Source organism: Coenobita brevimanus, chromosome 98 (genome assembly GCF_032717465.1).
Source record: "Coenobita brevimanus isolate Jiangsu-jjx chromosome 98, ASM3271746v2, whole genome shotgun sequence".
NCBI classification, from domain to species: Eukaryota; Metazoa; Arthropoda; class Malacostraca; order Decapoda; family Coenobitidae; genus Coenobita; species Coenobita brevimanus.
Window position 1 is genome coordinate 39,798,634 of NC_137051.1, and position 25,894 is coordinate 39,824,527.

General features: G+C 42.9%; 1 protein-coding gene across 1 annotated transcript; it reads right to left on the reverse strand.

Moving 5' to 3' along the window:
* Nucleotides 1-922: 922 nt before the first annotated feature.
* On the reverse strand, nucleotides 923-23,637 carry LOC145414043 (uronyl 2-sulfotransferase homolog pip-like). Its single transcript, XM_080283607.1, has 10 exons — nucleotides 23,506-23,637; nucleotides 19,311-19,414; nucleotides 16,413-16,516; nucleotides 11,624-11,718; nucleotides 10,279-10,467; nucleotides 9,120-9,199; nucleotides 7,926-8,085; nucleotides 5,709-5,827; nucleotides 5,187-5,341; nucleotides 923-1,095 (listed from the first exon to the last, which is right to left on the reverse strand). Exons 1-10 carry the CDS (start codon nucleotides 23,635-23,637, stop codon nucleotides 923-925), a joined length of 1,311 nt encoding a protein of 436 aa, XP_080139733.1.
* Nucleotides 23,638-25,894: the final 2,257 nt, after the last annotated feature.

Sequence of the window (25,894 nt, forward strand, 5' to 3'; positions counted from 1 at the left end):
TTCGCAGGATGGGGAAGCAAAAATGAGTGTATATATTTGTTCATGGCTCTTGTTCCTCCTCCAGAAACAAATCCTATAATAGTTACGACAGGATTAATCATAAGTCTGCACATCTCTTCACCGGATAAATGATCTGGGCCAAAATCTGACGGCAGGAGCGGGGATTGTAGGCTACAGATAAAGGTTCCTAATCAACTTAGAGGAACGCCTGGTGGGCTAGTGGGTTTAGGCTCTCTCTCTCTCTCTCTCTCTCTCTCTATCCCCTGCCCCAGTGTTCCTCATGTGGCAGAGAAGGACTGGAAGACGAATGGATGGATGAACAAGTCTCCATGACAGTTAACTATTTTCACTTTTTTTTTTTTTTTATCTTGTCACATCAACATTCACTCTGATTTTGCTGTGAAGCTTCTGGTAAGTGTATGAGTGAAGGTAGACGTAATACAAACCATCTTAGACACATTTTAAACTTAGAAGATTTATAAATACAGCTCCCTTTGGATAGGTGAGAATGTTGGTAACAGGAGTTTTTTCTCCTTCCTCTTCTTTACTCTCTCTCTCTCTCTCTCTCTCTCTCACACACACACACACACACACACACACACACACACACACACACACACACACACAATCAAATTTCCTTTCAGTCACAAAGATTCTTCATCGTTCACAACTTATACATAATCCCCCCCTCTCCCTCCCTCCCTCCCTCCCTCTCTCTCTCTCTCTCTCTCTCTCTCTCTCTCTCTCTCTCTCTCTCTCTCTCTCTCACACACACACACACACACACACACACACACACACACACAATCAAATTTCCCTTCAGTCACAAGGATTCTTCATCGTTCACAACCACTTTTACTCATACAAAATCCCCCCCCTCTCTCTCTTTCTCTCTCTCTCACACACACACACACACACACACCTAGGCCTCCTCCGGCAGGTTGAGGGCGGCATACTGCATATACAGCCTGCGTCGACAGAAGTGGTAGAACTCGATCTCGCGGGTGAAATTCCTCCTGACGATGTCCTTCACGCCCTGGGACACCTTGGGCTTGTACATGTTGCGGTTCACGGTGGAGAACTTCTGAACTTCATCTGAAAAACAAGTGGTAGTAGGCTCTCTCTCTCTCTCTCTCTCTCTGCCTACCTACCTACCTATGTATCTATCTATGCATCTTTATTGTAAATCAGTCTATCTATCTATCTATTTATCTATTTATCGCCAGACATCTTAATCCGGTAAGGGGTGGCCACAAATAAATTCCATGTTACCCCGTCCCCTGTCTGTCATGTGACTACCCTCTCTCCAACACAGACCTCCCCTCTCCTAAATATACAGCTGAGTTTTTTCCCTTCCGTCTATCTGTCTGTCTGTCTCTCTGTCTGTCTGTCTGTCTGTCTCTCTCACTCTCTCTCTCATTCCTTCACCTAATCCTCGGTCTCCCCTCCATGTCTCTCCCTCTCACCATCTCCCTCTCTCATCAATCTCTGCCAATGCAAAAATAGTTTTCTGGACTCAGTGAGTGTTGGTGTAAGATGACCTAGGTTTGTGTTGTGGCTCATGAGTATGTCTATTTGTTCTTGCGAAAAGGGATGTGTTGAATGTTGAAGGTGATGCTCTTGCAGGTGCTTGTTTGGGAATTAGTGATACTGTAAAGTGTTTGGTTGAGTCGAGAGCTGTTTTTGGAGTGGCTGTGGGTTGTTATGAAGGCTTTCCAGTTTTTCCTTTTTTTTTTTTTTCTTATTATGTTGCTAATTTCTTTGTTTAATCTCTGGAGCCTTGCAGTGGTGTCTTGTATGGGGGTGGTGGTGTGGGGGGGGGGAAGATGGAGTTGTGTTTGAGTGAGTCGCGTTGTTATATGAGGCTGATAATCTCCGGTGTAATGTTTGGGTTGCGGTGTCTTCTGTTGCTTCGCGGAATGTGGCGTTTGTCTGCTTTAAGAATGATTTTTAAGATTTTCGTATTGTGCTTGTCATCGTTGGTGACTGGTGTGTTGTTTAGTGTGTTGAAGTGTTGTTCTGCCTCTTCAGTGAATTTTGTCCAGTCTGATATCTTGAAGTTTGTGTAAGTGATGTGTGATTGCTCTAGTCTGGAGTGTATTCCTGTTGTGATGACTATGGGGAGGTGACCCGAGGGGAGTTCGGGTTCCATCCACCAGGTAGCGAGTGACAGTGTGGGTGAACAGAATGTGATGTCTGGGTGTGCTTGATATGGGATGAAGGAGTATTGAGAATGATCATGTTGAGCTGTGATGCAATGTTCAGGTCTCCGTGGCTGTTTCGGGAGTGTTCGTACCACGCTGTGTTTTTAAAGTCCCCAGCAGTGATAGAATTTGGTGTTTGTGTTAGGGGGAAGAGATGAGGGTTGTATTGCACTGGTAGGGCGTGGGAAGTGTCAGGGTGAATGTAAATGTTAAAAATATTGCTTTCTTGATTGTGTCCCGAGCTGACACAGAGTGACTGTATTACTAAAGTAGTGTCATTTTGGAGAAATGATTAAGTTGCCTGTGTTGTGTCTTTGCAAACGATGGATTTGTGAATGGTGATAAGGTTTCCTCTGTGGCTATCAGTTCTGTCTGTGCAGAAGTGTGAGAACAGTTTAATGTGTGGGCTCTTGTGTGTCCGTGTAAGCTTTGAGCGCAGTCTGTATGTTGTGTTTGTGAAGAAATTCCTCAGTTTGTGGTGTTTTGGATTGGAGGCCATCGACATTATGATATATTCGAGGCGGTGTGCTGCGTCAAATGTGGGTCTGAGTAAGTGTAGTGTTTGTGTGCAGGGACAGAGTTGTGGCAGTGGTTGCTGTGTGAGTAAGGAGGGGTGTTGCTGCAGAAAGGGTGGGAAATTGTGCTTGGTGTAGCAGGAGGAATTACTGTGGATGTGTTGCACCTGTCACATTCCCACGTACTGTTATTACGTATGCTGTCTGATAGTTGTAAGTGTAGCGTTTGTGGTTTTGACAAATGTAAACGTGTAGGCGTCTGTCTTCCTGATCAGAATCTGGAAGAGGACATTGCTCAGAGAATACAGAACACGAGTAAGAGGAGAATTCCCACTTGAAAAGACATGTCAAGTATCATCAATGAATGGCAAGTCAAAAACGGACTACTGATGAAATCCATATTTTGTTGAGGTAGTATGAAATGAGGAAAGCTCCAGTAATTTATGAAGTGTTCTGCAAAATGCTAAAATAGATATAGATGTGCAGATTCGCCAAGGATGAAAGCAGTTCCAGAGGACTGTAAATTCGGTTTAATCTTCTCCCGTAAAATGGAAGAGGGAAAAAAGGAGTATCTGACAATCGCTGAGGTAATGTTTTCTTACTGTAAAAGGAAAGGTATAATTTTGGTAGGCTACTTGTTGGTAGAGTTGGTGAGATATCCGTGGGATTAGTTAGAGAGGAACAGAGGGATTTCTGGAAGGCGAAGGGATGTGAAGAGCAGTTATTTGTTCTAAAATGTTTAGTGGACAGGCACTTGGAGAAGGGAAAGCAATTGTATGCTGCCTTCATGGCGTAGAGACATCATATAACAAAGTAGATGGGCAAGAAATGTGGAAGGTGCTGAAAATATATGGAATAAATGGGAAATTGTTGAATGCTATCAAGTATATGTATGGGCTGCAGTGCGTGTGGAAAGTGAATTGAGTGAATTCTTTCATTTATGTGTTAAGTCCCCGTGGTTCTTCAGTATATATATATATATATATATATATATATATATATATATATATATATATATATATATATATATATATATATATGAGAGTGATATTACAAAATCAATATAAGGTATTATGTTGGAATGTCCGTAGTACGATAGAGTATGGTTTGAAAAGTTCCTGTACTGTTGTTTACTGACGATACTGTGTTAAGTGAAGATTAATAGGTGTTGCAGCTTGGTGAATGAGTTGGGAGTGTTCATATGAAAACAAATCTGAAAGTGAACGTAGCTAAAAGAAAAGCTATGGTGAATGAGATATATGCAGTCACGGAGTGCAGTGTTGATGAATAGTCAGGAGACAGGGAGAGTGTGAGCGCTCTCAAATATTTAGGTGGTGTGATGAGCAAGGATGGAAGTTTAGAGGATGAACACGAAAAAGGAACAGCAAGGAAGAATGGATGCTGTTTCACTGAGAGCAAGGATGAAGAATAGGGAAGTAAGTATGGGAAAAAAAAAAAAAAAATCGCTGCATGAGAGTACTGTGACTCCCACTATAACTTATGTGGGTGAAGTTTGAACCGTTGGAAGGATACAAATTAGAAATGAAGGCAATGGAAATGAGTTATCTGAGAAGAGCATGTGGAGTTACATGGAGAGACAGACAGACAAATGAGATAAAGGAGCGTTGTGGTGTCGATGTGGATGTGCCAAAAATCATAAGGAAAAATACTTTGAGAGGGTTAGGACAAGTGGAGAGGATGGAAAATGAGAGACTAAGGAGAGTATGTGAATGACGTTGAAAGGGGAGGGGAAGAATAAGGATGAGGTGAAGGGATGGTGTGGAGAGATGTATGAGGGAGGGGGATATGAGTTGGAGATAGGGCAGCCTGATGGTGAGGGCAGGGTGACATGGAGGCAGTTCGTTTGTGGCTTCCCCTTGCTGGATTAAGGCGTCTGGCGATAGTCAGGTAGACAGACAGGATGAAACCAACTAACCATCCAACCAGCAGGTGAGACTAAAAGGCTGTGGACTGCTACGAGCTACACAATTATGTTACTGATGACGATCTGCAAAATGTTATTACAACCCTGTACATTACACCTAATTCTTTTTAAGTCATTCTGCCCTTTCTGTAAAAATACTTATCTACAAATAAAAGTAAGGGGTCGGGGGGCAAACGTCATAAGGTACTTAGCCGTGGTGCTCATTTCTGTACCTCAGGTGTTTGAACCTGTGGCGGCTTATTCGCTTATTATGTTGGGATACAGGACCACTGAATCATCCTGGTGACAACAGTTACGTACCCCAGGTGTTACCCTCCCTCCCCTAGATGCTACTAACCCATTAAAGGTGAGACATATATGTATATCTTCATCAGCCATTGCAAGTACACTGCTGAACGAAGGTCTCCCCCAGACTTCCCCACGAATAGATATATATTATGTATTTCATTCCAAATACTGGCAGTATGACATGACAGCTTTAGCCTTATGTAGCCTTAGGTATAGTGTATGGTGGTAGCTCACCCCAGTAGACCGTCTTGGCGTTTGCGAAGAACCTTGGGATGTAGTGTTGTAGGACGGTGAGTGTAACATTGATGTCCTCCAGCACACCCACCACGGCGTAATGTCTCTCCACCGTGTCCTTGGCCTTCTGCAGTGCGTACTGGGTATTCAGCCCGCTGTGGAGGGATGGACGGGATGCATACTGGTGGGCTACAGTTGCCTGAACACTCGTACAGAACACTGCTGGTTAAGGGTTACATCCAACTGTCACAACTGAGTACTGCTGATGTGTTGCCTAAATACTGAGTAGCCTACTGACCAGTGTGTCGAAAGGGAAAAGAAATAATCAGTAACATAACTAGTCTTTACTTCTAAATGAATTTAGATCAAATGATACATCTTAATTTAACGACCACACCAAAAATCATAGTCATACTTAAAATTGTAGACAACATTATGCAATAATGTGTATTCAAATCTGACGTGTCATAATCGCTTCTGATTTGGACTCTAGAGCATGTCAACAGTCAGTTAGAGCTTTACCAGCACTTCTCCCCTTGGCCACAGAAGAACTCGGTGAGCTGAGCGTAGTCATTCCTTTTGGTGCTGCCTTCCTCATACCTGCACTCGCTGTCCCCTCTCAACACACATGTCTCGTAGTCCTGCACAGATATTCCACCAGTATCAGCACATTTAGAAGTCAGAGTTTTTTCATCAAAGTTAAGAATTTCATGGCAACTATTATTATGACTGTACATCATATAACCAAGAAAAGAGTCTCATACAAGCAATAAAACTTGCCTGGTGCCCGCCACACCATACGCATCAGTCTGGCGGTAGGACGAACTGCCACATTAGCAACGTTATTTCACTATGCCATTACCCTGATTTAATGTAGAAACTGTTGCCACCGTCGCGGATAACTATCGTAGTTTAAGTCATTTTTTTAGCAACAAATGTGAAAGCCTAATAGAACAAACACCAGGCTGTTGCTGTTGTTGTTACTTAATCTCGATCTTTCTGGCTATGCAGACCCATTGAACACATGTAAACAACTGCTTCTGTGGGGCCGTACTACAGATACAGTACAATACATATTCTGTGTAAGAATCTGGCACCCCTCCTAATATACAGTATCTCAGCAAAGGCAATACCAGGGTCCTTTCCGCGGCCAGGTACAGGTAAATATGGGGAGATGGACTCTGGGGTGGATGTCGCAGTTGCTCCACCCAGGATGCACGGCGCCACCACGTGTATGCCCCTATTCAGCACAGGTTAGGTATAGAAGTGATGAGGGTAGCGATCATCAAGCACCACTGGGTGCACTTCGTCTCTGTATTGGTAACTGACCGATAATTTGGTAATCAAACATGGAGTGTGGATTCTATAGACTTTTCTTGTCTATGCAAGGGGAGGTGGAGCGGAGCAGGGATGTGCAATACGAGGCGTCACCTCCAGTAATTTTGAAATACAAGATGAAGTTCTAACTACGCATCAGACATGGATTCCTGCTGAACCCGCTATGCCCACTACTTAATTGTTATCTCCTCTTAATATTGATAATTTTCATAAATAGTAGGTAAGAGAATACTAACATACATTTACAAACAGACTGATAAGGAACAAGTGATATGAAGCTTGACAGGCCTAGAGAATACGGCAGAAGAGTCAACAGTTCACTAAGATTATTTCCTCGCCTTCCCTGCCATTTCAAACATATTACTATACTCATTTTACTCTAACTTGGCCTAAAATTGCCCCCTCTCCATCTTCGGTGCTGACGTAAGAAAAGAGGTAAATACAAAAAAAAAAAAAAAAAAAAAAATTACATTGGTCATTAAGATGTGCTCTGGGAACAATGTAGTCATGGCACTGTTCTATTCTGACACTGAGCTTTTTGAAATAGACCCCAGAAGGATGAAAATCTGGGCCAAGTTAAGGTGAAACGAATACAGCAGAATTCAAGGTAAGTCTCCTAGTGGACTCTCTACCCAGTCATGCAAGTTCATGCGTACCATACAACCTGAATAAGTCTCCATACTACTGCTTGGGATATATACACGTCGAAGCTTACATAGTGCGGTCATTCTCCTTGGTTTTCATGCTGCAGTGTGTTTTATGATACGGAATTGTTCGTGAGTGAGTAGAATATCATCGCCTTAGGTACCCTTCCGTCACCTAAAACAATTATAAATAATCTGGTTAGCTAGTTATTTATGTACTCTCTGACACCGCATTCTGCAAGGCATGGCCTGAACAAAAATACATCCAGGCGTTTTTTCCTGTTCAATAACGACACATCTCACGACACACCATCCATCCTCAAAGTCAAGTACTTCACCACCTGTTCCTCGTTTTTGGTTTCCCTCTCATACACCCTTTTGTCGGTCTTTCATTCTTCTTTCGTTTTACATTGTCACGTCATCTCAGTGCGTCTTGTTATTTGTCCCACTACACCACTTCATTCATAATTCTTTCATTTGTCCTTTTATCCTCCCATGTTACTCCACGGTCACATCTGAGGCAGCTTTTTTCACGAGGGACGGCGTTTATTAAGCATCATCTGTGCAATACGCCTTTACAACTGACATTTTACGAGAGACATACTGTAACTCTTACTTTTAAAATTAGTACTTGTATAACCGTATTTCATAACTAACTTACTGGGAGAACTGGTGTCGTATCTATTATTAGCTACTTAAGAAAGATAATCAAAAAATGGTAGATTATATTCACAAAATTAATCAAAGAAAGCGACACCATCTTCTTGAGCCACCTGGTAGACGGGAGGGGCAGTTCCGGGAAGAGCTGTTTGCGCTCCACGAAGTACCACGGAGCACGGACGTAGTAGTACCAGGAGATGACCCGCTCCACAGGGTCCCGCACCATGTTTATGTAGATGGGCGGCGACGCGTTGAACCTCCACACCACAGTCGATAATGGAAGTAAGTGTGCGGTATTATACAGCAATGAATTATTAATAGATATAAGTATTTTGCAGTATTATTCAGCAATGAATTATGAGCATAAATTCTTACATAAAAAGTATAGATTTTACCATCTTTTACAAATGATCTATTAACAATATTCTCTTACTATAAGTGTGTATATTTATTTAAGCCGTGATAAAATTGAGCACAGTCAGACCTCATTATTAGTCACCTTTCGGATTTTTTTTTAAATTACTATTAAGTCCACAATAATTTTCAAAGAATTTCTTAAAGTTACATAGGTCCCTACGAGTGTGATGTTGATTCACCGATCATCTCTAACATTAAATCATCTGCATGGAGAAAGTAGTGGCATTTTCAAACATCCATGATATCTCAGAGTTACAACTGACTGTGCAGGTAAAGCTTCCCTCTCTCAGGGCACGAGAGAGAGAGAGAGAGAGAGAGAGAGAGAGAGAGAGAGAGAGAGAGAGAGAGAGAGAGAGAGAGAGAGAGAGAGAGAGAGAGAGAAAGCAGTAAATGGCAGCAAAAGTCCTGTCGCCTCTCCTGCTTTTCCCCCCATGGACTTTGAAAATCGGTATGGTGAACTCGTAGCAAAACACACTGAAGACACCGATCCATGGCCACATCAATCCACGTTTCCATTGCTACAGATCCACCACACCGATTTTTAAAGACCATAGAGACAAAATACCAAGAGAGGCGACACTAATTTTGATGCCAACTGTACAAGTAAAAGTAGTTATCACAAATTTTGAAGGCCATGGAGATGAAATAACAAGAAATGCGACAGTATTTTTTATGCCAATTGTACAATCAAAGGCAGTTGTCCCGATTTTCAAAAACCAAGATGACAAAAATAACATGAGAGGTGACACTGTTTTTGATGTCAACAGTAGTTAAAAGCAGTTATCACGAATTTTGAAGACCATGGAGGCGAAATAACCAGAAAGGCGACAGTATTTTTGACGGCAACTGTACACATGAAGTCAATTGTACCTACGTGGTGAAGTTGATGTAGCAGATGTGCTTGACGTAGGCGGATGGTGGCTTGAATCTGTCCACCAGCTGTGCCAGGCGCTTCTGTGGGGCCAATGGAAAGGTTATGACGGAAGACGGCGTGTGTGTGTGTGTGTGTGTGTGTGTGTGTGTGTGTGTGTGAGAGAGAGAGAGAAAGAGAGAGAGAGAGAGAGAGAGAGAGAGAGAGAGAGAGAGAGAGAGAGAGAGAGAGGGAGGGAGGGAGGGGTAAACCTTGCCGGAGGAAATAATTTATCGCAAAGACCACTAGCATTCGCGCCTTACACAAATGCAATGACCGACTGTTTTCAAAATTGGGTAACTTTATGTATGCCTGATTCTCAGCCATTACACCAAGTTGGATTAATATCGGATAAAACTAAATTAATCTTGCCCTGTGATCTTGACCTCTGACCTCTTGTTCTGATAATCAAGTCATTTCATCCCTGACCGACCCCAACCCTTCCATCAACTTAGGCTTAAATCGGATCAAAACTCTTAGAATTGTTGTTCACACACACACACACACACACACACACACACACACACACACACACACACACACACACACACACACACACACCAGGGGTGGATCCAGGAATTTTCGAAGGGAGGGGGGGTCTGAACAGACCACAGACTTGACGCGACGTCTTGCAATGCTTGTTCTGTTTATGCTCAACTTGTTATTGTGAATTTTATGTACATCAATAAATCAAAATACCAATATTGTCAGCAACCCAAGTGTACTGCCTGTGGATCTTGTTTAAACAATCATCAATATTTTTTTCTTGTTCTGGGGTTGCTGGTGTATCTAAAATTCATTAAATGACGTGAATAATCTGATCACATTGAGTCAATTGAAGAAGAAAATGACTGAGTCATTGAACAGACTACTGAAAGGTTTTACTGGCAAATTCAATTCATTGCACTAACATATTCAATCTTGAATATCTTCAGAATAAGATTCTTGAAAGAGAAGTCAGAAACTGCTTGTACAGGCATACTTTAGAGAAACAAGTTTAATTGTTTATGACGTTATCCTTCCAATACTCTACTTCTGAATATATAGCAGCTCTCTCTCTCTCTCTCTCTAAGTGGCCTCAACTTTCTAGACTATAGGCATATAACTCTTTCATTCTCCATACCTGCTCTCGCCTGGGCACCTGAATGAGCTCGATCTTCTGTATTTTATCCCTGTGGAATGTGAAGCCGTTGCGGACGCTGAGCCTGGCGATGAGTGCCATGGTGCTCATACTGCCCACCTTTGGCACTCGGTTGAACATCAGGGTCAGCTTCTGGTGGCGCGCCGTATTATTCAGGCTCATTGGATCCAGCTGGAGGGGAGTGCAGGTACAATTATGGACAAAATTTCGCATAATGTCTCTCCTATTATATTGCCCTCTTCCCTTTGCCCGCTATCTTCCTAAGCTGAGAGAGACTTGTTTCTCTGCTCCACAGTATGATCAATCAGGGAGGAAAGTGACGGACATGCCCTAAAGCTTGAAAAAGACGCAGTAGAATAAACTACTAACTTATCGCCCTGCCTGTTCAACACTATTCTCCATAATTATGCTGTTATGCACAGCTTTGGACATTAACTTTCTTGGTTAGAGATTGTCTTATATATTTTATACTAACTAACGCCAGACGATTTTGTTTGGCCTTGTCTCGTGTTCCTACACTCCTGATGGATAAAAACACTGGATGATAGAACAAAAAAGTCATCCTAGGACTAGGGCAAGGGAAAATTTTAATGCAAAAAGTCATTGTTATAATGTCATAATGTTGACTATTCATAGTACACGAATCATGAGGCACAATGCAAGGGAGGCGACGGTGAAGTTACTTGGCGTCTGAGCGACAAGGTTACATTAATGTATTAGTCAGTGTTTATAGCTGAAATCCACTTTCAGACTCAAAAGAAATTCTTATATTATTGTGGAATCCTATAAATATTTCTCTTTGTATAACATAAAAGCCTTTTAAAACACGTCCTTGTTGTGGTTTAGAAGTTAGGAAGGTGCACTGCACGGCAACAACCTAGCTGGTTCTTGGAAAAAAAGAAAAAGAAAAAGAAAGAAAAACATGGGAATATTATTTAGTACAGTGTGGTAATGACGCGTCTTATACCAGGTATATCAGGCAGCTTTCCAGTTTTCAGTTATACCTCATGATGGCTACAGCACGATGCAAATGTGAGGAAGGAAAAAGTTCATGTTTTTAACTGACACTCTAATGTTGGTAAAATGCTAATTTTTAACTGTAGCAGTTATACTGAATAGTACATTTAAACATAAGTATCATGTACTTACCTTCTTCCTTTTGTAGCCTGGAGCAACAAATAGATAAGTATAACATACTTAGTGGAATGAATCATACCGTAGGATAATAATAAGGTAATCACACACACAAAAATACAAAAAACTAAATCATCAATGAATCTTATAGCCAATACATTATGCCATTATACAACAAAGGGTGAATATTTACATGTTTATATTCGTGTAGGTTGAAGCCTCCATACTTAGACGTGACTGACGCGTCCCCATGTCCGCTGCTGCCCTCATCACTACTGGCCAGGCTGTCTGCAGTCCACAAAAAGGTGAAAGATCAGTGTTATGGCTTTCGGCCGGACGAGGGTCGTTAAGACAGATAATAATCAGCATTCAGTAATTCCCAGTCTTCCCTCAGAACACGACCCATAGAAGTTGTTTTACTCAGGAGTCGTAGTAGTAGTAGTGGCTGTAGCCCCAGGTTCATATGAAATGTGAACCCGGTGGATTGCAGGCTGAAGTTGCCCTGCAGTCCACTATCCTCCTTTTGAGGGAGAAGAAGAGGGTTAAGGGACGTTTGCATAACCTGGCAGTGGAGCTGCCCACCGCATGAAGGCGTCCCTGTCAGCACCTTTTACAAAGCAACACGGGGCAAACAGAGTTAAATAACCTGACCGGTTTGTTTCCTCTTTGTCTGATGAGTATAAGAAAAAGAGACGCCATATATAAATGATTTCTTAATAACAAAAGAGAGGAAGGAAAAACAAATGAGTAAAAAAAATAATCCATACACCAGATTACTGGTGTCCACCGTTCATAAAATATCTGTAACAGTTAGACTTGAACAGCTGTTGGTTGAAGTTTGGAGAGAAACAACTCTGGGGAAGCGAGTTCCAGAGAGATGCAGTTCGGGGAATGAAAGAAATCTGATAGGCAGATGTTCTGCAATATGGATGAGTGACGTTCCGGTCATGAGCGCTGCCAGATGCCCGTGCAGCACGAGGGAAGGCGTGGAGAGGTGGCACAATGGATGCAACTTCGTCTGATCATTTGCCATAAAAATACCTGTAAAATAATGCAAGGGATGCAACATTCCTTCTGACTTGTAGGGGAGGTAGTTTATTTATAATGGCAGGGTTAATAATATGCTGGACAACAGGAAAGGAAACACTGGCCTGAGTCCTACATACAGTATATAGCCTACATAAGCCAGCAACAGGGAAAAGAAAGGTGCACACTAACAAGAGGCGTAACAACATCATGATTATGAAAGTGACAAAAGGGTCAAGGTTGCCGAATCTGCAGCGCCGTATTAGTGTTAACGAAAACAGGTAATGAGTAGCCCATAGGTTTAAGGTTATGGGTGGGTGTGCTGATGAGGAATGGTTGATATACTCGAGGAAAGTCGTATTCTGTGTTAGCAAACTCTTGAAGAGCAGACGACCAAGTGGACAGACAAAACGCTGTCGTAAAGAAAACAACGCATAAGGAAACACAAAGCATCAAATTATGGTTATACAGTAAACATCATGAATATTTTGAACTGATGATGTATTTCGGACTGTATTAAGATGTGTCCTCGGCTGATTAATCCATTTTCTGTTGGGGTTCGCCTTTTCATATCGGTGTGAGTGCATATGGGCCTGGTAGTGAAAGGGATGAACAAGAGAGGGAGTCTTTCTGGAATGATGTTGATGAGTGCCTGCAGAGTTTTGGAGCGAATGTGAATGTGGTAATGATGGGAGATCTGAATGCTAGAGTGGGAAATGTAGCAGTTGAAGGCGTAGTTGGTATGCATGGTGTGCCTGGAAGAAATGAAAATGGGGAACGAATGATAGCGATGTGTGTTGAGCGAGAGATGGTGATTGGGAATACGCTGTTTGAGAAGAAAGATATTTATAAGTATACATGGGTGAGACAGGAGGGTGGCAGGGTTGTTGATAGAGCCTTGATGGACTATGTGGTTGTGTCTAGGAATGTAATAGGAAGATTGTTGGATGTGATAGTTCTGAGAGGGGAGGGTGGAGGTATGTCTGACCACTACCTGGTGGAGGGAGAGTTAAGAGTAGGTAAGAGATGGATGAGAGCTAGGAGGGTTAGGTGTGGCAGGGAGGTTTTGAAAGTGAGTGAGTTGGATAAAAGAGACAAAAAGATAGAGTATCAGGAGAAATTGAAAGATGAGTGGAACGCAGTGAAAGATCGGGAAAATGGCAGCGTGGAGGAGGAATGGCAGTTGTTTAAGAGTGCTGTGGTGGGGCATGCAGAAGAGGTGTGTGGTGTGAGACGTGTGGGTGGTGGTGTAAGAAAAGGAAGTGAATGGTGGTGCGAGGAAGTAAGTATGGCTGTGGCTGAGAAGAGACGTGCATATGAAGTGTGGCTGCAGAGGAAGGATGAGATGTCATATGAAAGGTATAAGGAAAAGAGGAATAGAGCGAGAAGGGCTGTGCGTGATGCTAAAGTGGCAGCAGATGAGAGGTGGGGCAGGCGGCTGACAGAGAATTTTCAACAGAATAAGAAAATGTTTTGGAAGGAGGTGAAAAGGGTGCGGAAGGGAGAGTCTGGGAAGGAAGAACGAGTAAAAGCAGAGGATGGAAGGATGTTAATTGAGATGGATGCAGTAAGGAAGAGATGGGCAGAGTATTTTGAAAGATTGTTAAATGTAGAGGAGGAAAGGGTGGCTGAGATTGTGGCGGATGGAAGGGTGCAAGGAATAAATGTGTTGGGAGAGTTGAATGATTCTTTGATCACGAAGGAGGAAGTGGAGAAGGCAGTAAAGGAGATGAAAACAGGGAAAGCTGCAGGTATGGATGGGTGTGCTGTGGAATGCCTGAAGGGTGGTGGAGTGACTATTGTTGACTGGTTAGTAAGATTGTTGAATGTGTGCTTTGAGAAAGGTATGGTGCCAATTGACTGGGCAAGTGCTTGTGTGGTCCCGTTGTATAAAGGCAAGGGTGATAAGTATGAATGTACTAGCTTTAGGGGTATAAGTCTGTTGAGTGTTGTAGGTAAGGTGTATGGTAGAGTGTTAATTATGAGAGTTAGAGAGGGTACAGAGGGAGTGATTAGTGATGAGCAGTGTGGCTTTAGGAGAGGGAGGGGATGCGTTGATCAGGTGTTTGCTGTGAGACAAGTGAGTGAAAAGTATTTAGCAAAAGGCAAGGATGTGTTTTGGGCATTTATGGATATAGAGAAAGCGTATGATAGAATTGATAGGGAGGCTTTGTGGACTGTTTTAAGATTGTATGGACTTGATGGTAGGTTACTAAAAGGGGTGAAAAGTTTTTATGTAAATAGTAGAGCGTGTGTAAGAGTGGGAAATGCTGTGAGTGATTGGTTTCCCGTGAGAGTGGGGCTGCGACAGGGATGTGTGATGTCGCCTTGGTTGTTTAATATTTACATGGATGGTGTTGTAAGGGAGGTGAATGCAAGAGTTTTAGGTGGTCTGAGTCTGGTAAATGTTGATGGAGGAGAGTGGAATCTGAAACAGCTGCTGTTTGCAGATGATACTGCACTGGTGACTGATTCAGAGGAGAGATTGAGACAGTTGGTAGAGGAGTTTGGAAGGGTGTGTGAAAGGAGGAAATTGAAAGTAAATGAGAATAAGAGTAAAGTGATGAAGTGTACGAGGTTGATAGATGGTAGGGGGATGAATATAGTTTTGAATGGTGAGTTGCTTGAGGAGGTAGATTGTTTTAAATATCTAGGGCCACATGTTGCTGTGGATGGAAGAATAGATGCAGAAGTGAAGTTTAGAATAAATGAAGTAGGAAAGGTGCTGGGAGGAATGAAAAAAGTGTTTAAATGTCGTTCGCTTAGAATGGATGTAAAGAGAAGGCTGTATGAGGGTGTTGTGGTACCGACTGCATTATATGGGGCTGAAACATGGAATATGGGTGTAGCAGAGAGGAAAAGTTTAAATGTAATGGAGAGGAGATGTCTGAGGAGTATGTGTGGAGTGACGCGTATGGATCGAGTGCGAAATGATGAAGTGCGAAGGAGAACTGGAGTTGTTCGGGAGATGGCTGGTAGAGTTGAGCAGAGGGTGTTGCAATGGTTTGGGCATATGGAGAGAATGGATAATGAGCGATTGGTGAAAAAGATAACTAGATCTGATGTGAGAGGTGTAAGGCTGAGAGGAAGACCACGAATAGGATGGATGGACAGTGTGAAGAGAGCGCTGGATGCGAGAGGGATGTCTGTTGAGCAAGGAAGAGTGGCTGTGCGTGACAGAAATAAATGGAGAGAAATTGTGAATTAATAAGTAATGACGCAGCCCTGAGGGGATATTCTCCCGCATTTGGTCTGATCAACTAGTCAGGTCAGGTGCGGGTAAGGGGATGGGTCTGTTATGATGTGGCAGGGGTAAACCAGTTCTGCTGTCGGGCCCTGCTGCGGATGTCACTGATTGCATTGCGCAGTTGACCCTTGTGCGGTGTGGTGCGGTGAGGATCTGTCCGTTCTTCCCTTTGGGGCTAAGATGCGAATGAATGTGTTTGAATGGATGAGTAAATGAAGAGTGAGTCGTCCTGTCTCGGCTACCTCCCTTTCCTTGGGGGGAGCAGCCTAGGTATATAGATATAGATAGATAGATAGTGATCGGAATGTAAATATAGGGAACACTGGAGTGATTTTGTTTAATAATATATAGGTTAAGAATACCAGTTATGAGTTCTTTTGTCCACACATAAGTAGGCACCATAACATACTTGTACTTTCACACACCACCAGTTAGATGCCAATAATCGTACCTGCAATGAAATGCTGAGGATACGTCATTCTTTTTTCAAACCTGACAACGAGTTTTAATGCCGTGATTGTGGGCCATGTGAAGGAACTGTAAATACTTTTATACGAAAATCAGGTCCTCAAATTTCCCGCCATATCACAACAGGGGACTAAAAAGGAGACCATGAATTTATAAGTCCACTCCACCGCTAACTACTGTAGACCATTCTCTACCTACGGTTACATTTCCAGAGAACCGTGGAGTGTGTAGAGTGACTAACCATGGCTGTGTGTGTAGAGGGCCAGCTGGTACTGCAGGTGACTGGTGTGCAGGAACAGTATCAGGGTTGACGTTACGCTCACTGCCGCCACCACCTCACTCGCTCTGCACACCAAGATACAGAGAAATATATATATGGGTATGTAAGAATGTGTGTGTGTGTGTGTGTGTGTGTGTGTGTGTGATCATAAATGTTCATATACGTGGATACCTTCATATGCAAAACATGACACAAAATTCAGTACGAGTGTATAGTGTATTTATTTGAATGAATATGGTACTTGGAAATGAGATATAAATCCTCACACCTGCGTTCAGTCCTAGTACTTTGCCGTAAGGGTTACACCTACTTACCGTACCGCCCTCTGCCTCTCAACTCATAGTCAAGAAACTAATAGCTTCCTACACTGTATCCTTTTATCAACATTTCGAATGCCCAATAGTCTTCATTTTAAAGGATCATGGCCACCAATGGGTTAAGTTTTGCATGAGAGAAAACACACACACACACACACACACACACACACACACACACACACACACACACACACACACACACACACACACACACACACACACACACACACACACACACACACACACACACACACGCTCACACACACACACACACACACACACACACACACACACACACACACACACACACATCAGAAACAACATTCAAGCAAACTGGTCATTACAGGTTTAGACAACAAACATGAACATCACCATTTATCTTAACCCTTTCGCTAAAATGACATCTTTTATATTCTAGGGCTCCTTTCACTACATTCCTTTATTTATATGCAGGAGGGATCTGTGGCAGCAAATGGATTACAAGAATATTTATTAACCTTGCAGCGTTGTCGCCTCTCTTTCTATTTGTCACTACACCCTGACTTTTCATTTTATTTTATTTTTAGCTTAGGTGAGACGTGTGGTAGCGAAGGAATTACTAAAGTTTTCAGTGATGTCTTAGAATTCTTAGTTCTTTTCCTGGAGATTTTCGTTTTCCTGTAGCTTTACGTGGTCCAGTGCAGAATATGACAACACAACAATTCTGCATCCTTTTCCTAACACTTCTTTATGACTAGCACAATCTTCTCGTAAATTTCTTGCCATAGCTCTGCATTCAAGATGGAGAAATAAAAATCTTAGACATTAAAGCAGACAATTACTGTCAGGGAGGCCTCGAAGATCTTCCTCAGCGATTTACTCCCATATTTCACCTTATTCTCTTGTATGCCATTTTTATCGTTTCAGTATCAACATAGCATCCGTCAATAACAAATAAAAAATAACTTCATAATTATCAACTACAGTAGTTCCCGTTTTCATGTAAGATTAACGCGGTTCTTTTTAATAAATTTCAGGAGGGGAATCAGGGAGGGATGTTATAGTACCGTTTTCACTTTATTGTCACACACACACACACACACACACACACACACACACACACACACACACACACAAACCCACCCACCCACCCACACACACACACACACACACACACACACCGCTCGCTGGTGCAGTGGTAACGTTCTCGCTTGCCAACTGATGGATGGGAGTTCGCGCCTCGCTCAGGTTGCGGAAAGTTTCACTGATGAAGTGGGTGGTTACTGTCCCTCTTGAGCAAGGGGACGGGTGTGAACGTGTGTGAAGGTCACAGCCTTGCTCTTAGATCGGACTATATGAGCTCTAAGCTCCCTTCTGGGAGGGTAAAAGCTGACGATCACGATCATCAAGTGATCCTGACCGAACCGGTAAATTACACACACACACACACACAAACCCACCCACCCACCCACCCACACATACACACACACAGTTTACATTATAACACCTTCCCATACCACATCCTGCACAGAAGAGTCGGCAATTTTTTTCCCCATGACTGTGCATCTACACTGGCATCATAAATCACCTTCACAAATGCCTCATGGTTCAGAGAGAGAGAGAGAGAGAGAGAGAGGGAAACCAGTATCTTCCCAAACTCTGACCGAATACATAGCGGAAAAATCGAAGCATCTGGAACAAGCACCAGTGGAGATAAGGGCTTTTCAGTGCATTTCGACTGTTTTAATTTTTCTTCAGACGAAACTGGGAAGATGGTTATTTCTTTGACTGGATCATCTGTAACAGGTGCACGTGGAGCCGAATGTATATCATCAGGTTCATCAGAATGGTGATTTAAATTGTTGGTGAACTTGAGAAAGTGTGTCCGTCTTGCTATTCCTATCATTACTCCTCAACACCATACTCATACTGTATTAACTCTCTCTCTCTCTCTCTCTCTGTTGTGAAGTTGACTGCAATTTCCCCCGTGCTGCAGCCCATCACCGGCCCCGGGGGTAACTGTCCGGCCTGATTGCAGTGGTTGCGTGTAGTAAGGCCGTAAACGCCATCCCAGACTGCACTCTGAAGGGAAAATTACTCCACTTCCCCCCTTCACCGTGAATACACTTTTAGGAACAGAACTGGAACCTTCTACAGTATGCCCTTTTTACTCTAACTTGGTCTAAAATTGCCCTCTCTGCAGCTTGAATACCGAGTTATAGCAATGGACAAACACTAGAATACAATGCTGGTTAGGGAACAGTGCTGTGGCCAAGATGTAGAGCCATGGCATTGTCTTTTTTCGCTATTGTGCAGCGTGAAATAAGCAGCAAAGGGACGAAACGAAATTTTGAACCAACTTAAGGTAAAAGGAATATAGTTTCTCTGTTATAGTATGACGCACCAAAATCTTTAACGTCATGTTGCTAAGACTCAGTACAATTTCCGGAGCTATAATCATGTCGGCAGATAGCGCAAAGATGTAAGACTCGCCAATCGTAGTTCAAGGCGTTTAACAGGTTCAGACTGATGATGTATTTTATGGTTTAAAGTATGCTTAAACCTGAAATCGCGAAGTGGGATGAAAACCTCCAATTTTTGTTGATGATATTTGAAGTGCTTATGGCGGAACGTATTAGCCATTTCTATATGGTTGCTGACTGCGTTCTGTAATATGGGATGCAGGCTAACCATACCTTATATCCACAAGTGTTACATAAGTAGCCTGTAATTAGGGGGGGTTTGTATTTAACTCTGCGATTTATAGTTTAATTATACGATCTTAATTGTCACTATCACGAGACGATTTATTCAGTTTTGGAGAGACTACTGTGGTTTTTTCACCTTAACTTGGCCCAGATTTTCGTCCTGTTAGAGGTTATTTCAGGTAAGTCACTGGCAGAGTAAGATAATAATGTGGCTCTGCTTCCTTTCCATAGACCTGTCCTGTGTGTGTGTGTGTGAGTGTGTGTGTGTGTGTGTGTGTGTGTGTGTGTGTGTGTGATGTGGAGCCGAGAATTTCAAAGACCTTAACGATGACTGAAAATAAACAAAACTCCTTTCACTGGTAACTTAGTTGATAGATTTCCTTCTTCCGTGACTTTCTCTTATTTAAGCGCTTCCCAATCAGATATCCTCCTTAAATGTAAGTAAATATCGCCTGGTGGGAGCAAGAAATTATATAATACGCCATTGGACTGAAGAGATGAAGGAAACTGAGTGGTAAATACGGAGATGCATAAAAAACAGTGGTGTAACTTCAAGGGGGGTCCCGAGCCCCCCCTAAGTAAACTCTCGTCCCCCTCCCCCACTGCCCCCCCCATTTGAAATTTCAGATCCCTTAATGTACACACAATGAGTAGCAATCCCCTCCTCCCCCCTCCTCTGCAAAGTGTGTCCAGCGACCTAACACCTTTCCATAAGTGATTTAGTTTATTACACTTTGATACTCTCTTCTGCGCTACGTAAGTCATTCTAATATCGCCTTACTCTATCGAAATAACGTACAAAAGGATATCAATCAGCCATATCCAAAAATAAATCGCTAAGAAAGAGGTGCTCGGGAGCCTCCTTAACCGACGAGGATATGGGTCCAATTGTCAGATTCACAAGCACACAACAAATAATTCCCTGCCGCACCTGTCATTTCTTTACCTAGGAAGGACAAGGAAAGGAGAATGCAGATTTTCCCCCAAGCTTCTCCTTCCTCCTACAAAAAGAAATTTTGGTTATGAGAGGAAATTTATCGTAAGTATATTATAAGGTTTAGCAGGCAGGATAAGGAGGTAAGAGCACGAATTTGAAGTTATGACAGGGTATGAGTCTCGCAATGTGACCCATATACTGTATAACGCACCTCTCTCACTTCGCCGGGTGATTTCTCGTGAGTTGCAGGGACGGCTAGGTCAGTGTTACCAATGTCTACCCTGCATCATTCACTCATTTCCTACTCCCACTACCACCCCACGCCTACACCAGTAGACTCAGCCGTCCCTGCAACACGTCAAGATACTGCATAGGCGGATCTAGACGGCTATTCTTGGGGGGTCAAGCAAGAAAGGGGCGCCATAGACGGCTATTCTGGGGGGGGGGGAGGGCAAGCAAGAAAGGGGCGCCCGCTAGTAGCCCGCTTATTTAAATTTTCACTATTCTTATTACGTATACATCTAATTCTTATAAGTAACTTTTGGAAGGTTAAGCTAGACATATAGTGCACGTTTTCTATAGGAAAACGTTCACTAACGTCCCCATTTCCACACACACACAAACACATGTATTAAAAGATACTTCTTGCGTGCTGCATCTGTATGTCCGGGTGAGGGTGAGGTGCCCGACGCTTCATCTTGCCTACGGCCGGACGGCCGTGGCAGTTGAGAGGAACAAGGGGCGCAGCAAACAACTGCATGCAGTGGCGTACCTGAAGGGTGGGGGTGGAGGGGGCTGTTTGAAACTGCCCCCCGGGACCCCAGTTGAGGAAGGCCCCCAAAAGCCTTAAAAAATTATAAGTTTTTTTATCAATATTTAAAAATATATATATATATTTATCATCCCGACAAGCCCGGCTGAGATATTAGATAAGTTTTGAGAATGAGGGGGGCTAGGTTCTTTGCGGGGCCCCCCTCCAGGAGGGGGGCCCCGCAAAGAACCTAGCCCCCCGGGTCCTCAGATCTCTAGGTACGCCCCTGACTGGAAGGAATCACAGAGGGGCGCCATCATACCTCCTTGGGGGTGGGGGCCATGGCCCCAATGACCCCCCCTCCCTAAATTCACCAGTGCTAGGTGAGTCTAGTGCAGCGCTGTGGGTCACCTTGTATATATGAGAATCCCTCCCTAGACTGGTGAGGGATGGCACACCGAAACGTAACAATAAATATATAATAAATAAAAGATATATATGAATGACTAAAAACTGTTTTACGGACCTTGGACGAACACACGAACGCCAAAGCATACGAACGTTGGTCATCTTGCAGTAGTGTTAAATCCGTCCTTCTGAGCGCCTTGAAACTGTACGTCTTCTTCACGCTTGAGTATCTTATCTCGGGATTTTGCATAAACTGACTGTCTGCCTTAATGTCCCTCGTGTAGTCAGTAGGCGTTAATATAAGCTTTTTCCTGTTGTTACTGATGATCGGCACAAGGCAGAGATAGGCAGTGAAACACTCTCCTAATTATTGTCAAGTACATGGCTGGGGACCTTAATAACTCTCGTGTTATTGATAGGTACTAATCCAAGTCTTTTCTTTTCACGTTGCCACCGATGAGCACCACGAGGTAAGGGAATACGGTAAATGGTACCAAGACAGCTTCATGCATCAAGGCAGCACCCGAAGGCAACGCACTCACCACCACAACGTCCGCGCGGCACTGACAACTCACGCTACTTTTTTTTGCTGGAGTAGTTTGCCGCTAGGCGTATGGGGGCGGTGGGTGCTTGTTTGCTTGCTTTTTCGCTTATTTATTTATTTGTTATTTTTCTTACAGGAAAATATCTCGACTTGAAACTGTTTATACTGTCCAAACTACAACTTTTCTATCTATCTATCTATTTCTAGACGCCTTAATCCCGAAAGGGGTGGCCACAAACAAATCGCCTCCATGTCGCCCTGTCCCCAGCAAATTTCACTGCCCTGCTCCCAGCTCACACCCCCCTCTCTCATATACCTCTCCACTCCATCCCTCCATCTCATCCTTGGCCCTCCCTTCCTTTCCCCTCTTCCACCTCACTCACACTCTCTTCGTCAGTCTCTCACTCACCATCCTCTCCGCATGGCCAAACCACCTCAGTGTGTTTCTCCTAACGCTTCCTATCACATCCACATCCACACCACAACGGTCCTTCACGTCCTCATTTGTCAGTCTGTCTCTCCATGTGACTCCACAGGCTCCTCTCAAATAGCTCATTTCCACTGCTCTCACTCTTGACTTGTGTCCCTCCAACAAGGTCAAAGCTTCACTTCCATACGTTAGAGTTGGTATCACAATACTGCCATGCAGTAACTTTTTCACTTCCATGCTCACTTCCCTGTTTCTTATCACTGCTTTCAAGGAACCTGTAACCTTTCTTCCTTGTTGTACCCTTTCAAGCACTTCACCTTCTAAACTACTCTCTAAACATGGGCATACCTAGAGATTTGGGGGCCCTGGGGGCTAGATTCTTTGCGGGGCCCCCATCCTGGAGAGGGGCCCCGCAATGAACCTAGCCCCCCTCATTCTCAAAACTTATTTAATATCTCAGCCGGGATTGTCGGGATGATAAATATATATATTTTTAAATATTCATAAAGAAGTTTATAAATTTTTAAGGCTTTTTGAGGCCCCCCTCAACTGGGGGCACGGGGGGCAGTTTCAAACAGCCCCTCCGTCCCCCCTCAGGTACGCCACTGCCTCTAAACTACAACTTTTACCTTACCATTTTTTCCCCAATGTGTCGACGCTGGGAATAGGCTTTACAGTCCGTTCCTTTAGGGTCAGCAGCCCTCACACATGCAACATACCTTCACATGTCACTACTTCGGCACTGATACCTACCGTCCATGTCTAATACATGCTAGGACTGCCTCATTCACGTGTGGTGCATTGGTATCAAGGGGGTGTTTATATGACATGACGGTCGGTCTTAGGGAAGATCAGTCAAGTATATTCAGTCCATCAGATTGTTCCTGCCTTAGGCTGGTGACATACTCACGGTGTTTCAGACACCAAACAACCTCTCTAACCACACCTTAGTTTGTTTGTGTATTTGTTTGTTTGTTTACCCTGGCAGTCGAAGTCTCACGTTTATAATGGGACGCAGTTTGTGTTAATCGTGTGGTCTGTGGTGTGAAGCTGGGAATTTCGAGGACGTCAATAGTGAGGAGGTGGAAGTGTGACCTAGTTTTGCTGGGCATTCTGTTCTCGGCTCTCTCGCGTTTGTAATTTCCTGTTCCTGCTGCTTGATCCCTCCCACCCCATGTGAGAAGGAGAGAAGGTAAAGATGATATGATGACGATGACGATGATGATAACTCCTCGCCCTGCATGACTGGCCAGATGGGAACCTTGAAAGTGGCGCAGTTTGTGTCTGTGAAGGTGATACATAACGGTACCTGAAAACTGATAATTGCCTATCTGTATCAAATGAGGGAGTCTCAGTAATACCTTTCCCCCACGGTTCGCATCCTTCTACTGTACATACTGACTTTTATTCCAACTTGGCCCAGTTTCGTCGTTCTTCTGGCGTGATGCCTTTTTCATTCACTCTTTAATCTATTTTCCTTACGTAAACTAATAAATCTTATGGAGAATATTGAGCTGTTGCGGAAGAAAGGTTAAAGTAGTATACCATTTTCCTTTAAATGTAAGCAACACCTCACCATAATAATAATAAAAAGCACTACATATAAGTTACAACGTACGAAAACTATGAAAATACATACACTAAACTAAACACTGCTAATAATGTCAAGGAAATACAGGACGGTCTCTACACAACTACACAGACATACTTGTGTGAATTGCTATGATCATTAGCGAGCCTACATAAACACAGGATCACCAAAATTGTGTGATTGCATGTTTAGACCTTTGATCCCATAAACCCATTAAATGACCTAAATCCAAAAACTAAAAAAAATATACGGCGATACATGCCCAGGGAATAGCTTTACCAAAAATGACTCGAACCGATGAAGAAACACACCAAACTAAAAAGTGCTTGAAAGAAACAGAAAAATAAAATGAAACTGAGGAAATACAGTACGCTTAGTGTGAGATCTAACCACAACATGAATGAAAGTTAATGCACAGTTTACACCACTGATGTTTATCGGTAGTCTGTGTTGCAAATTTCATCTTTTTCCTTAGCTTTCCTTTGCATACAGCATTATTTTGTTTGTTCATTCTCAATTTTATCAAGATGTATCATCCAAAAGAAGATGGATATTCTTGCAAAAAATGAAATGACGTCAGTGGGCAAATATACTCCAGCACATTTCAATTCCTAGGTAAGAGTCTGTACAAAATGCTCCTTCCTTCAAGCCTTGACCATGTACGGCTTTAAACACTTCCCTCATAATTAATAAATGAGAGAAAAAGCTGTCGGAAGGCATATGTAAATGACTTCCACTTGACATTTCAGTCCATGAGTTACAAGATGACCTATAGTTCCTAGCCACATATCCTAGATTTGGATATTTAACCACAAATTTCCTCACAACGTAACCACCAGTATAGTGCAAGGACTGTACATCCATGACTGTGCTAGTCGACACTGATACAACTTCGTTTTCCATATTCTCGTGCACTTCATGCAACTCCACAGACAACTTATCATCCACTTCCGCATTCAGAATCATACCCTTAAAAAGAAGGGTTGTTAAATACATTTTCCAAACTAAGTTCACGATCGTGGGAAAGGGACTTAGTCTTGGGTACACTTGGCATTTAAAAAACAGTCACTGTATTCTTCATTTTCGCTTATGTTACCTTTATCAGTGACCGAAGCAATCTCCTTCCCCAACATAATTTTCCTTAGCTGGTACTTAAAACGAACAGCATGTGGATTATCATAAGGGTCACTCATTTGCCCGATGCACCCGAAGAAGTATTCTTGACAGCATTGCTTCAGCCTCATGGTCATTATGAAATCAAGCCCATTACCGTGCCTCATCATTTCCTACATTCCTGAGACAGACTGGCAAGAAACAATTACTTCCTTCTGAAAACTGTGCAGGGTGGTGCATAGTTATTTACTGCCATAGCATACATCAAATTGACCATTCTGTGCAGTATGCCTGCCTACTGATCATTATACATTCCAAATGCACAATGTTCTTGCTCATCATACATATGAAAATTGATTACATCGAACCACTGATCAACAAGGGATATGAATTTTGTTGTGGCAACCCAGCATTGTAGCAGTCCTCTCTCGCCTAAATACTTAAGTGCACTTACACAGCTCTTTGACAGCAGCTACGTTGCATACTTAACTCGCTGCCCCTGTTGCAGTGACACATTAAGATGCATAACAGTTACTTTATGGGCTAATCCATATTCTGTTTTTGTTGGGAAAATCTGAAGTATTCTTATTAAAGTCTGTTTATTGCAACAGCCAAATATTGCACACTGGGGTGTCATGATGACTAAAAGCAGACTACAGAAATGC

What these genes read in the sequence shown, in the direction of transcription:
- LOC145414043 (XM_080283607.1), bottom strand. Translation starts at nt 23,637, where the DNA reads ATGCCCAGCAAAACTAGGTCACACTTCCACCTCCTCACTATTGACGTC. An exon ending in ATCCCACTTCGCGATTTCAG is followed by an intron (nt 16,517 to 19,310) that starts GTTTAAGCATAC and finishes CTTGGTGTGCAG; the next exon opens with AGCGAGTGAGGTGGTGGCGG. An exon ending in TGCTACATCAACTTCACCAC is followed by an intron (nt 8,086 to 9,119) that starts GTAGGTACAATT and finishes TGTGGTGTGGAG; the next exon opens with GTTCAACGCGTCGCCGCCCA.